The sequence below is a fragment of the Phacochoerus africanus genome, chromosome 13 (assembly GCF_016906955.1).
Source record: "Phacochoerus africanus isolate WHEZ1 chromosome 13, ROS_Pafr_v1, whole genome shotgun sequence".
NCBI lineage: Eukaryota > Metazoa > Chordata > Mammalia > Artiodactyla > Suidae > Phacochoerus > Phacochoerus africanus.
The window spans coordinates 21400321-21415294 of NC_062556.1; the positions used below are offsets into that span (position 1 = coordinate 21400321).

At 48.9% G+C, this 14974-nt stretch overlaps 1 protein-coding gene across 1 annotated transcript in view; it reads left to right on the forward strand.

Moving 5' to 3' along the window:
* Nucleotides 1–1242: 1242 nt before the first annotated feature.
* Nucleotides 1243–14974, forward strand: part of SIAH3 (siah E3 ubiquitin protein ligase family member 3) — a 60602-nt gene continuing 46870 nt past the window's right edge. Inside the window, exon 1 of the mRNA XM_047755715.1 lies at nucleotides 1243–1420. Coding sequence (XP_047611671.1) covers nucleotides 1286–1420 — 135 coding nt within the window. The 5' untranslated portion in view covers nucleotides 1243–1285. The remainder of the gene's footprint in view (nucleotides 1421–14974) is intronic.

Sequence of the window (14974 nt, forward strand, 5' to 3'; positions counted from 1 at the left end):
AAAGGGAAACACAACACAGGCAACTCCCCTGCTTTGGTCCCAAGGACTTAAAAAGAAAAAGCCATCAGAGCTCATATCCCCCCACCCCATACTAGTTGAATCCTCATGCACTGCACAGGAGCCCTCCTTCCCAAACAAGTGGGTAGGCTTAGCGCCCCCGCCAGCCTGGTTCTAGAGAGAGAGGGAGCGCAGTCTGAGGACGAGAATGCCCTCTGCCTGCTCCAGCACAGAAATGTACTGCTGGCATTCACAGAGACAAGCAAATGATGTGGTGGGTGTGCTCTTAATCTCTATTTTTATGTCTCCAACAATCTAGTGGTTAATTAGCAATTTGCTGCCCACCAATATGCAAATGAATGACAAGCAAAAGCCCTCCGCATCTGTAATTATTTTACCGATTTACAAGCCACTCTCCTCTCCGTGTAGGTTTTTCTGTGTGCGCATTCATGCATCAGGGATTTCATTATTTTTAGAAGCATACTCTGCACACTTTTATGCTTTAATATTTTCAGGCTTCAGTAATTACAGTCTTTTGGATATACACACATATTCCCCCCCCCCCGACTCCAAATGCATTTATTTGTCAGGAATTCTTTTTCTTTGATAAAGAGTGAAGAGTAAGATCTATCAAGGGGCTGAAATCCAAATTGCAGACAGAGAGCCAGAGCACAAGATTGAAAGATGCACGTTTCCACCCGCTGCCAAGTCCTTATCTGGAATCGGAGGAGTCTTGTAATATTTGATTTTCTCCCAAGCAGCTCTGGTGAATCGAGCCACGATCTGCGTTATCCATCTGCCTACTTTGGAGCAGGGTGTTTTACTATTTGGCGGTTTAAATGCTTTACGTTTTTGCCAGCACATTAAGAAAGGCTCTCATGTTAAATTAAGTCAATTAATAAATGGAGACACATTAAGCAATCAATTTTGTCAGCCTATCTCCCCAGCATTATGTATGGTTGGCTGTAATCACAAGATAAATGCAATGTGCTGATCTATGGTAATGTTCAATAATACATTCTCCGCCAGGCTCAATTCATCAGGGAGTTTCGGTAGGGGAGGCATTTGTTATTGGCTGTCTCTGCACCTCAAGGATAACATTTCTGTCCTTTTGATTGGCCGCCTCACTGCTGCAAGATTCTAACCGTCTTATTTTGATGATGAATATGAAGGCACGCTAAGCCGGGCTGGAGCGTAGTGTCTCAGAGGCTGCGCTCCTTGCAGAGCCCAAGGACTTAACAGCTTCCTCCGCTGCCTTGCTGTGCCAACAACCCCCCAAAAAGTTGGGATGCTTTTCTTCACCCAGTGCTTTGGGGCTGTGTTAGATCTCATTCACCTCCGCTTTCAGCATTACAAGGCTAAGCGGGTGTTCGCCGCCGCCGGGCAACTTGTCTGCGTCGTAAACCCCACGCACAACCTAAAGGTGAGTTGCTCTCTATCCCGCGGCTCGGGTTCAAGTCCTTCCTCCGGGGTCGTCAGTGAGCCATCCTCCCGCGAGCGCGTGGAGCTCCGGGGCAAAGGCTGGTCGGCTGGGTCCCGGGCACCGCTGCCTCGGCTCGTTCTCCCTCTCCTGGTGGCTGGATGCTCTTGGTGACAGTGTGTGGCCTCCCTGACGGGCGAGAGCAACTGGAGTGAGTCTGTGTCTCTTCCCCAAGGCGGCAGCCTAGGAGTGGGGTGGGGGTCAGGAGTGAGGGTGGTGGAGGGAGTAGGGGGCGTCCCCTTCCCTCTCCCAAATATTTGTGGGCCAGTGTTTAGGAGACAGGATCTGAAAAGTTCGCCAAATTGCAGTCTGTCCCAGGTGTTGGAAAAGCAGGCAAACACCAGGATTAAGTAGCTAGGGTGGGGGTGGGGGTGGGGGTGGGGGGTGGGGGTGGGGGTGGGGGTGGAGGCACAGGAATCCGGAGCCTGGGGTCTGGGGGTCAGGAGCGGGCTCCTGGGCAAAGCGTTTATCCTCGTGCTCAGACTCGGCGTGATGGGGGCGGGCAGGGATGTCAGGAAGAGTTTGTCTTCTTTTCTTGCTGGAAGCTGGATGTGCCGCCGGGGGCACTGAGGACAGGAAAGCAGCATAATGAAACCGGCTCGGAGCCGCCGCTGCCTGATTCACCGCCGGCGCTGCGGTGCCTGGTTGCTGTGGCCGCCGGGCTGCGCTTCTGGCGCCGCTGCCCGGCATTTGTGCCTTCGGGTCAATGCGCTTTAAGAGAACAGCCACAATATGGGATCGCGGGACATCACGGCCAAGACTGGGGAGGGGGAGGGGGGATGAATGAAGAGCCACGGGCTAGGGGAGGCGGGGCAGAAGGGGGAGGCAGGGCGGGAGGGGGCAGTGGGAGGACGCGGCTGAACTCCCCCAGCGTCGAAGTCTGAGCCGAGCCGACACGGCTCTGTCCCAAAATAAACGATGGAGTCCTTGAGAGTTGCTTTCCTGTCCTCATTATACCCAAGGCTGAGTGACGGGGGGAGGGCACGCTGCAGCCGAGCAGCAGAACAGTCTCTGCAAGAATAGATGTGTCTTTCTGACCACTGCTGCTGGCAGGAAGTGTTGCTTGTTGCTCATCACTTTCCTTAAACTCTCTTTCACTGGAGCCCTGCAGGCTGGTGCTGATGGATGCCTCCCAGCCACCCCCAATTCTAGAAGTCCCCAGGAGGGACAGGTGCCCGGAGCCCCTGGGGCCATATACCAAGGCCAGTCCTGAGTGGAGGGGTGATGGGTGACCCTCGGACTGCTATGCTGCTCTAGGAACTGGTTTTCTGTGGTACCCAAGCTGGGACTGACATCACCTCCCTCAACCACCCTCCCTCCCCCCCCCCAACCCCGGCTTCTCCTCATTCCCCTGTTTCCTTTTCTCTTCATGGCTGAGTTTCATAAATGCGAATTCACCCCAGTCATCCTTAGCAAAGCGAGTGTATGATGTCCATATTAAAAATATGATTCTGAATTCCATTTCATGGCCACTTTTGAGACTGCATTCAAACTCCTATTATTCTGTCACTTTACATTAGTTAGTTTCCTGTGGCAAGAAATTTTGTTTACTCCTGTTTTGCATTTTAAGACCTTTACAAACTGTTTATGAGACTTTGCATTTCCAAAGTTTGAATTTGTATGGTTCATTGGCTGCGGCTGATGACAGGGAGATGGATGCTAACATTTTGGTGCGGGGTGGAGGGAAGAGCATCGGTGTGTATGCTTCAGTGATGTCAGCCTAGATACTGACATGTGGCCCTGCTGCCTGCCACATGTCAAGTTGGAGTCCTTGGGTCAGCCCTGATCAGCTGTGACCTTGAATGACTCAACCTCTCCAAGCTTTCCCCTCCTCCCCTTCGAAAAGGACCAATGACTCTCTCTCCTGCCTCCTCCATAACTCTGTGAGACTGAAAAGAGACACTCGAGGTAGATGGGCTTTATAACACCCTCCTCCAAAAAATATGATGTTATTGCACATAATTCATAGGGTTCCATTAGGACCTGCAAAAGTTATCACTTAAAGCCTTCAGCCAACTGAGAAGCCATATAAGCAATAATATGAAAATAGGTGACATACACTCGGAGAGGCTATTTCCCATAGCTCACTTTTTCATGTACATTCTCATTTGGCTTTTCCTTTGCCATAAAAGAAAGCCACTTAGAGATTTTGCTCAGATGAGAGTCAGCACAGGTAAACACATCAAATCCAGGGCTGCTAATGTTACCGGAGGTGTAGCAGGACACACAGGATTTACAGAGGCTCTGCCAGGCAGAGACAGACCTTGACAGCACAGGTTGCCTCTTCGGAGGGCTTATCCAGGCTCCAGGGTGACCCATCCGCTAAGTTTTATCTGCTTCTCAAACCTGAGGGCTGGCAGCCCTTTGCAGAGCTTCTTGAAAGAAACAATTCTATAGAATTTCTTCCCTGTCACTTATATTAAAAAAGTGGAGAAAACCTCGAAGAAAAGTGCTCCTTCTAAGCATCCCTTTTCCATAGACAGACCACGAAAATATGCCTTGGATGTAATGAGCTGTGATCCACACAGGGAGAAAAATTCTTTTTTTCAAGGAAAGAAAGAAAAAAAGAAAGCAAGCAGTGGCAACGTTAACCCAGAAGAGCTATTGATCTGCGGTGCTTTCCCGCACTTTGTGTGACAGGCCTGGCACATGAAATGGTGACCAAGGACAGAGAGACTGCAACGTTGCTTTCAATTGTCTAGGTTGCATGGAGCTACAAAGAAGGCTGGGAAGCCTGTGTTTTTCTTTGTGGAAGCATTTGTTGCACTCTGTCCTGTCCCGGGCTTTCCTGAGAAGGCTAGCCATGCCTTTGGACCTGAGGCAAGGGCGGAGCTATCATCAAAATTCACTTACTGAGCAGAGGAAATTGTCTACCTACCGTGGGCTTCTATGGGTCACCTTCATTCTCAATCTTATTATGGTGATTACTCCATAACGTGGGATTCTTTGAAGCAAGCTGATGCCTGTCCTTCCAAATGGAAGGGAAGGCAGACACCCCAGTTAAAGCTGTCACAGTCCTTGAGCCCACCCTAATTAAAAGGGTATTCAGTCACTTCGCCTCCAACAGAACAGCATTCTGCTTCAAGAAGAATCCGCAGCAGAGCCCTCTCTGGGGAGTGCAAATGGCATTCTGTGTTGCCCTATGTCCGTCTGTCTCTGCCTGTAAGGATGGCTCCTTGGAGGGATTAGCCCCCTCCCCCTCCCCACGTCTCCTCCCCACCCCAAGTAAAGTGACCACCCAGGAGCTGGTGACTTGGCTGGCTGCCTCTACTTCCTCATTCACGAAGGTCACGGGCTTCAGGCTGGCACCAGGGAGGGCTCAGGCTCCTGGCCCTGATTCAGCACTGCTTTCTCCCTCGTGTCCTTTGCTTGTTTCCAAACCAAGAAAGCCTGTCTCTCCTGGCTCCGCTCCCGGTGACACTAGCGGCTTGTACAACGCCCTGCCTGGGGCTGCCCTCCCTTCCTCTGCCCTGTCACCAGAGGTGTCTGGCCAGTCTCTGCAACCCACCTTCTCCAAGGAAGGGTCTGTAGTGGCAGCTGGGGCCCCTCTGGGTTCAGTGCCCGGAGCTTCCCAAGCAGACAGGCACTGAGCAGAAGCTTGCTGGTCCACCTCCTCCCCTTAACCATGGGGCTTGAGCTCCAGAGAACCAGTTGCTAAAAGAAGTCTAGCAAAAGGCTTTCTGGCAAACCTCTGAAAGGGCCTGACCAGGTCCAACATCATTGCTGGGACCCCCAGTGCCCTCCCCAGCTCCCCGGCATATAGAGCCAAGGGCGGAATCTCCCCACCTCTCCTGGGAGGCTGTTCATGCCTCTATGCATCTGGTCTAGACCTAGCTCTTCTCTGCTGTAAGCCCTTAACCTTGAGTTTACAGACAGACACAGACACGGCCAGCCACTCACACACACACAGTGGGAGGAGCATATAGGACAAAGATGGCTTTAATTTAAGTGCCTGACAGATACCAAATCTAAAACTGGAGCATTTTAGTACCATTCCTTGAAACATGCATATGCCTTTCTTTCTTTTTTTAAAATTTTTTTATTATAGTTGATTTACCATGTTCTGTCAATTTAGGGTGTAGAGCAAAGTGATCAGACATATATATCATTTTCTTATATTATCTTCCATCATGCTCAATCATAAGGGATTGGATATAGTTCCCTGCACGATACAGCAGGGCCTCATTGCTTATTCATTCTAAAGGTAATCGTTTGCATCTACTAACCCCAAACTCGCAGCCCATCCCATATGCCTTTCATTCTAAGACCAACTTGAGAGGATGAATGTGTGTTGAGTGATGGTGGGGGTGGGGGATGGGCTTCCTGGAGGGGGAGGAATCATCAAAGGAGGGAACTGCAGAGAGCCGGGTGGCAAAGGCAAGCATCACTTCTACAGGTCATGGGCTAGTTTTGGGAACTCCCGTACCCACCACAGGGCTTTCACCATCTCTGCCTGACACAGCAAGGCAGGCAGCAGAAGGAAGGCTTAAGACCTGAGCATCGTTTCTAGAGACTTAGAGCCGGCCTTGGAGTGCTGAGCCTGCATACCTACCTTAAGGCAGTTAAAGGCTTCAGACAAGACTGTTGAATAGCGCAGGTGTGGTCACCCAGCTCTCCCTGACACAGCCACCTCTAAGGGTCCCATCCCTGGTTCTCTGGACATTTCACCAGCTCCCTTTGCTGCTCAGGCTGGAGCCTCTTCACAGCTCAATCAGCACCTTGGACAGGGCCAGGGAAAGGCGAAGGGAGGGGCAGAAGCTGGTGGTCCTGCCCCTGCCAGCTTTATTCTAACGGCTTTCCCTTGCCACCTCCTCCAGCCCTTTGGTTCCAGTGAATATTGCATGACCTCGGCTCTGCGGGCACAGAGCAGTCATGCGGCTTTTCTGGTTAATGGTGATTGCAAATGAGGCTCCCGTGTCACATAACTGGAGGCCGGAGCTCTGAGCAGTCGTTTGGATAGCGGAGGGCTGGTGATGGAGACACAGGGAGGGCCGTGGCTGGCGTGAAGATGAGGTGAGCCCATCACCTCTGCATTCATCCGACAGCTCCAGGGCAAATTTTGCGGAACTCCCTTCACCACAGTCCCTCAAGCTGCAGGGACTGTTTGGAAGAAATGAGAAAACGGGGACCGCGAGCTTTCTTTGAAATCCGCAGAGAGGTCAGAGTTATTTGGATGGCTTCCCTGGAGTAAGGCAGAGTATTTTTCTAGCAATTAACAGGAAGGGAAAAAAAAAACTGTCTGGGATAGTATTTTACGCTTAGCAAAAACTCAATCAGCTCTGTTCCGCAGAGAGGAGAGTTGGCTTGTTTAGACACTAAGTGTCACATGGGAGGGGTCAACCTGGAGAATGGAGCCACATTCTCCTGTGGGGGTCCGTGAATGCTGCAGAGAACATCAGAGAGGCTGAACCTTAGTTTACGGTTGAGGAAACTGAGGCTGGAGAGGGGAGTGACTTGTATTGGTTTCCTATGGCTGCTGTAACAAATTCCTGCAAACAGGACAGCTTAACCACAGAGAAACTATTTCCCAGAGAAATCAGAAGGCTGGAAGTCCAAGGTGTCGGTGGGGCCGGGCTCCCTCCAAGGCTCCAGGGAAGCCTGGTTCTCAGCCCATCTGGCTTCTGAGGAGTCCCTGATTTCCTGGGCTTGTGGCCACATCCCTCCAATCGCTGCCTCTGTGGTCACATGACCTCTTCTCACCTCTGCGTGCATGTCTTAAAACGATACAGGTGATTGCATTTCAGGCCTACCTGGCTAAACCAAGAGAAGCATCTCATTGCAAGTTCCTTGATATCATTCACCTGTGGCCACAGACCAGTCACTCTTTTGCCATTTAAGGTAATATTCACAGGTTCCAGGTGTTAGGATAGGACTAGATCTTTTCAATCCACTGCGTGATTTTTGCAGTGTCAACTGATTTAGCATCAGAATTGGAACCAGAAGTTAGGCTCGCTAAGGAGACTTATAACCCCTGCCCTGTCCTAGGCTGCCTTCCAATTAGCCCCAACTAAAGAGCCCTTGCTGGCTGCATGCTGTGGGAGCAGACACTTGCAGGGATCCCCCTCCTGCCTCCCGTCAGCCCTGGGCCAGCCGTGTGACCCCCTGCACCACACACCCTACCATCCCCCTCTGCCAGACCCCCATTGCCTTAGAAAACGGAGCCTCTCTCCTCCTCCCCTCCCCCCCTCCATAAATCTCCTTTCCTTTTCTTTTTCAAATTCGTTTAAAACTAATATAATTAACAGGGATACATGCACATCCTATTTTAAAAAGCAAATGATAGCTACATGGTCAAAAAGCCCAACACATTATAGTTTGCCCTTGGTGTATGTATTTTATAAATCCATCAGACCAAAACAGGAAGAAGCAGTGGATGCAGGGGAAAACAAAACAAAACAAAACAAAACACGGGCTTTGGGGAAAAACAAGGCTGAATTCAAATCCAGGCTGTGTCATTGGCGGATGTGTGACTTTGGACAAATGACTGAGCCTCTCAGAGGCTCCATTCGCTCACCTATAAAAAGGAGAAATGAAGACCCACCTTCCATGCAGCGGCGAGGAGTAAATGAGCTCAGGAAGGAAACTGTCTGCCGAGCCGGAGAGCGTAGGTAAATAGCAGCAGTTATTGTCAACACAGGTTATTACGGTCCAAGCTAAAAGCAGCTCCTCCAAGCTGGAGTCTGCTCCCCACAACCCCACGTTCTGTCCTCCTCTGCCTTCCCTCCCTCCCTGCAAGCCCCAGTGCTTGCTGTTCCTCGGTATTCGTGCATTGCCCTTGGCCTTGAAGAGCATCTTGAATAGAACAATGTCTTGCCTTATGGAAGAGTCAGATTTGTCCTGAATGTGGCGCTTCAAAGAAAGCCCTGAACCTGGCGTGGGTTCTGAGCCCAGCCTGGGTTGAGTCCATGAGTCCAGTGGGAGAGAGGATGGGTGGTCAGGGGGCAGGCATGCCCACATTGGAACAGGGGCTGGTGCCCAACGCAGAGCCAGGAACCATCTCTTCCCACCCGAAATGGCCCCCTCATGACTTATGCATGCCTTCTTTTTATTAGCAGCAGTGGAGGTAGCATGCGGGCTAAGTGGCTCTGTGAGAGGCACCTGACTTGGGGATTGTGGGTCTTAGGCTGGGGGACACCACAGAGAGATGCCATGGGTTGGGCAGAGGTAGGTGGGCAAAGCTGTATGTTCCCCAGGAGCCTGGACATGTTCTCTCTGCCCTTGGGTTCATTCTGCCTGGAGGAGGAAGTAGCTTCCTTCTGAGCAGGGCAGGGATGAAGGGGGTTGAGGCTTAGTGGGGGCTGCAGCCCCTGGAATTGGAGTGGGGCGGCGCGAGAAACCCTCTGACCTTTCTTAGCCAAGAAAGAATCCCTGGATCCCACTGTCATCAGACAATTTTATTTTATTTTTTTTGGCCTCTCCATGGCATATGGAGTTCCCCAGCCAGATATCAGATCTGAGCTGCAGTTGGGATCTATGCCCAGCTGTGGCAACTCTGGATCCTTTAAACCACTGTGCTGGGCAAGAGACTGAACCTGCATCCTGGCACTGCAGAGACACCACACATCCCAATATGCCATAGTGGGAATGCCTGTCATCAGACAATTTTTAAAAGCACCAAGCTAGGCCATTGGCTGAGTTCTCTTTTTACCACCCTGGGTTTCTACACACACACACACACACACACACACACAAAATCAGTGGCAATTCTGGGATGCTAACCTGTTTGGACCCCACGTGGTCTCTGACGGAACAAGATCACAGGATGCAAAGCCCAGGGGATGGGCAAGACTGGTCCCCAGCATTGTGGGGGAAAGATGGAGATGAACAAGACCCCCTCCCAGAGTTCCCATTGTGGCTCAGCAGTTAACGAATCTGACTAGCATCCATGAGGATGCAGGTTTGATCCCTGGCCTTGTTCAGTGGGTTAAGGATCCAGCGTTGCTGTGAGTGTGGTGTAGGTCGCAGATGCAGCTCAGATCCTGTATTGCTGTGGCTGTGGCCAGCAGCTACAGCTCCAATTCAACCCCTAGACTGGGAACCTCCAAATACTACCAGAATGGCCCAAAAAACCAAAAAAAAAAAAAAAACCCAACAACCTCCTGCACCCAACCTGTGGCTTTGGGGTCAGACTGATCTGGGTTTGACTCCAATGCTGCCACTTTCCTCGTGTAGTCTCTTTGACCTCCCTGAGCCTGACTTTCCTCAACTATGAAATGATTGTTGTGAAGGTGAAATATCATACTTCATATCAAATAAAGTCCTTAGCACAGCACCCAGCACCTAATACATACTCCATAAATGGCAGCTATCGTTGCTAGTAAGTGGAGTCCCTTAGAGATGTTATCTGATGCACCAGATGTGACCAAGATTTTTTTTTTTTACCCAACTTCATGGGTAATTAAACTTCTCTGATGGAGATTTTGAAGCATGGGAGACTCAGGCTAAGAGCACCAGAGCTATGCTCCAGTTCCGGGTCCTGGTCTGACAGATGAGGCACCAAGGGACGATGCCCAAGGTCATAGCTGATGAGGGACAGGGTCCACTGCTCTATCTGTGGCACAGGTGGGGGCTGGGATGTTGGACAAGGACACTGCCTCTCTAATATGACCCACACATGCTGGGCATCACAACAAAACAACTGGCCATAGGGCTAGTATTGAGTATACTTCATGAAAAACAGTGAGCCGGGATCCTGTCTCATTCACCCTGTGTGTACATCTATCAAGGGCTTCAAGACCTGGAGGACCTTGCCAGGGTATCACGCATCCAGGCAAGAGTGGAGCCTTAAAAAGACAATGTTCTTCACGTCTGGCACAAGTACACAGCAAGGCACCAGGATGAGGCTCTGGGTGAAATCACCCAAGTCATGAAGCCATAACCCTAGACTTTCAAAGAGCAGGGTGGGTAAGTTCTGCGACAAAAGGCTACATTTTCCTCTTGACCTTGGGGGCCCACGATGAAAGCACCATCAGAGAACAGATCTGAAACCAGCCTGTTTTTAGCAGAAGAAGAGGGTCCTTGTGGATAATTTAGAATAATGGTTTAACTGGAAATGTCAGTTTTACTTGCAAGATGCCGTATCTCTTAATAATTTCTCGATCCTTTAATGTATTTTTAATCAGGAAGCAGTGACTAGGAGGAAGCTGTGTGCTGTAGGACTGTCTCTAGGTGGCACCGGGAACTCCCACCAAGAAAGAGTGGCCTATGAAGGGGCAGAGCCTCGCCCTCCATCCCCGCCACCCCAGGATGAAACTACAGAGGGTCCTCTGTGGAGGGGAAAGGCCATTGCAGACCACGTTGGGAGGGGAAGACGGGGTAGCTTGGCATTAGAAGGCTCCACAGAGATGGAACCAAAGCCAAATCAATACCAGATTTCACGAAAGACGGGCCAGAAGTCTAGCCATCTGCCCACCTTTGTAGCCAGGCGCCAAGGTCCCTCAGATCTAATGCTGACAATGTTGCCAAGGATGGGTGTGCTGGGACATCCCAGGCAAGTTGCTACTTAGAAGCTCAGGTCCCCTTTCCATAAATTAGGGCTATGTTGTGACTTAGCCTAAGCCGGCTACATAGCCCGGAACGCACCGACAGTAGTTTCCTACTGTCTCAGTTATGCACACAACAATAACAATAATAAGAACAATCACAGAATAGCTACCATTTATTGGACACATGCTATGTTCAGGAACTGTGTTAAATGCTGTGCATTTAATTCTCCCTAGGAAGTGGCATATTATTATCATTCTATCAAAACAGAGGAAAGTGAAAGAGCTTGCTCAATGGTACACAACTCTTTGTGGCAGAGCTTCTTAAAATTAAAATCTTGTGCTTAAATTTTAAGTACTTCTTGGATTGTCATCCCTCAAGTGTTCTCTTTTCACAACAAACAACTGGCCATAGGACTAATATTGAGTATACGTCATGAAGAATATTGAGCTGGGATCCTGTCTCATTCACCCTGTGTGTACATACATCAAACACACACACATGCCCCAGCTCTTGGTGGACCATCCCAGGAGATGTGCTTTAGGCTTCCCTGGGCTGCCCAGAGGGATGGAGCCCAGTGGCCAATGACAGTGATTTTGTCCCTTCCTCCTGCTTCCTGGAGTCATTCCCAAAGAAACCACTGCATTCAAGTCCTGTCTTAGGCTCTACTTTGGGAGACCCCAAGGTAAAACTGTATACAAGGTTTATTGAGTACTTACTAAGTGCCAAGTGCTATACTAAGTGTCCTGAATAGCCTTTTTCAAAAATTTTCAGAACAATGCCTTCAGCCTATCCCCAAATTACACAGGAGGAAGCTGAGGCTCAGAGCAATTCAGTAACTTGTACAATGACTCATTCAATGAGTGGCAGAGGTTAGCTGGTGCTTTTAACCTCTATGCTAATCTGTCTCTCCCTTTTGGCCACAGAATTGCTAATCTGGAAGCTTCTACAAAGAATTTAGTCTTCCAGGTCAGGTGTGACAAAAAAATGATGATTTGCATAAAATACTTGAGGGACATCTTGGCAACAATGTTACCTAAATGCCCAACTCAAAAGTATCCTGCAGAGAAGGATGGTTGTGCTTCTTGACCATCTTTTTTAAATGGGTTCCATGGTGTGACGGGAAGATGGAGCATCTGTAAGGAGCACTAACCCCCAAATCTGGGACCTGTGATGGACTCATCAATACCTCACTTGCTTCTGAGATGCAAATACTCTCTGGGCATTGGGAGAACATTAAACAGGCTGCTTTTTCTTTCTCTGAGAAAAGAAGAAAAGAGAGGAGTTCCTGTCGTGGCTCAGTGGTAACGAACCCGACTAGTATCCATAAGGATGAGGGTTCTATCTCTGGCCTCGCTCAGTGGGTTAAGGATCCAGTGTTGCCATGAGCTGTGGTGTAGGTCACAGATGCGGCTCATATCTGGTGTTGCCGTGGCTGTGGTGTAGACTGGCAGCTATAGCTCTAGTTTGAGCCCTAGCCTGGGAACTTCTATATGCCACCAGTGTGGCCCTCCCCTGCCCCCTCCCCGCCCAAGAAGCAGAAGAAGACAGAAATCTGTTTATACAAAAGCAGAACTGTCCTTCAGGAGAATGTGGCACTTCCCTGTCACACCTGTTCTCTGAGAGCTAGAGCTCCACAGGCCTTTGAAATTTCCTTTCCCATTAGCAGCCACATTTTACTATGGAATTTTTAAAACACCAAAATCAAAGAGGAGTGACATTTTAATGACCACTTTCTACCTACTTTAACTCAGCCTCTACCTTGATTTCTGGTCAACCTTTTCTCTAAAGCTCTTCAAATATTTTCCCTTTCCAAAACTGCCATGGGAAGAACTGACTGAGAAAGGCGTCAGGGTGAGCGGGGAGCTTCTGGGAGGGAAGTTGGATGATGTTTGTGAACTTTGCTCCCCGTGTACAACCTGGAGCCACATGGGCAGAGTCGATTCTGACTTTAGAACCCACTTGCACAGGGAGCCTAGCCACTGCAGTCAGGTTCTTAACCCACTGTGCCACAGCAGGAACTCCTGCACAATTTTCTCTGCAGTAAACTGTAGCCATATTTTCTTAGGTCAGTCTCCAAGGCAAAAGAAATAACAGCAAGCACGAACTAAAGGGATGAATCAGACTTACGAGCTTTTGCACAACAAAGGAAATCATAAACACAACGAAAAGACAATCTACAGAATAGGAGAAAATATTTGGAAATGTTGCAACCAACAAGGGGTTAATTTCCAAACTATGCCAACAGCTCATATAGATCAATACCAAAAAACACACAACCCAATCCGAAAATAGGCACAAGACCTGAGGAGACATTTCTCCAAAGAAGACATACAGACGGCCAACAGGCACATGAAAGTATGGTCCACATCGCTGATTATGACAGAAATGCAAATCAAAACTACAATGAGATAACACCTCAACACCAGTCAGAATGGCCATCACCAAAAAAATCTACAAACAATTAATGCTGGAGTGGGTGTGGAGGAAAGAGAACCCTCCTCCACTGTTGGGGGGAATGCAAATTGGTACAGCCACTAAGGAGAACTGTGTGGAGGTTCTTTAAAAACCTAAACATAGAACTATCATATGATACAGCAATCCTACTCCTGGGCATATATCTGGAAAAGGCAAAACCTCTCATTTGTGAAGCTACATGCACCCCCACGTTCATAGCAGCACTTCTTACAATAGCCAAGACACGGAAGCAACCTAAGTGTCCATCCACAGACACATGGATTAAGAAGATGTGTTATATATACACAATGGAATAATACTCAGCCATAAAAAAGAAAAATAATGCCATTGGCAGCAACATAGAGATTAACACACTGAATGAAGTCAGAGGACAAGTATTATCATATCCCTTACAAGTGGAATCTAAAAAAAAATACAGATGAACTTATTTACAAAATAGAAACAGACTCACAGACCTGGAAAACAAATTATGGTTACCAAAGGCGGGGGGGGGGGTGAACTAGAGGTATGGCCATTAAGAGATACATACCACTATCTATCAAATAGATAAACAAGAATTCACTGTAGAGCACGGGGAACTATAGTCACTGTCTTATGATAACCTGTAATGTACAAGAATCTGAAAAGAATGTGTGTGTGTGTGTGTATATATATATATATATCTGAATCCCTTTGTTGTATACCTGAAACTAACACGATATTGTAAATCAACTACAGTTGAATCAAAACAAATAAAAAAAATGAGGGGAAAAAAGAAGCTGCCTCACAGAAGCCGAAGCGATACATCTGTTTATGATAATTAAATAAATGCCAGTTGGACCCTTCTCAGCTTCTCAGCGGAAGCCAGTGCCAGGCGTACAAGCTCTCTAGGAACCCAGGAGAAAGAGAATGGAAAGGCGGTCTCCAGGCACTTACCCCTGCTCCGTGGCTCCACCGTGGTTTCCTCAGACCCTGGAGGCTGAGCTTTGTATCTACTGTCTGGCCCCTTTCCTGTGGGGTCTTGAGCAAGTCATTTCACCTTGGCCCCTCCATCTGTCAGGAGGGGGGGTGACACTTGCTTTGTGCCTTTCTCCAAGGTGACCTTGGTGGGCTGAGACGGCTCTGAACCACCGACCTCCTCCACACGCAGCCTCTTTTCAAAGGGATTTGAGATAATTTACTCCAAATGGTGGTGTGAGCAGGTGAATAAAATGGAGGTAAAAATGGAGGATGCAAGTAGTTAATGGTACAAGATTAACGCACTTGCCACAGGGGCAGAACTTTAGTAGAAAGGTGAAAATTCTACAGATGTATTTTTAGACATCTCTCCATGTCCTGGAGGGATCATGGCCTTTGGACTCAGATGCGGCTTCAAATTTAGTTCCAATATTCATGCCTGTGTGACCTTTGGCAAGTGACTCAACCCCTCTGAGCTTCATTCTCCTTGTCTATAATAAGACAAACAGTGCGAAGCTGGTGGAGGGTTAATGTGACAAGTACACACCAAAGCACCTCGATGAGCGCCCAGCACATGGCAGGGGCCTCCTGCATGGTGAT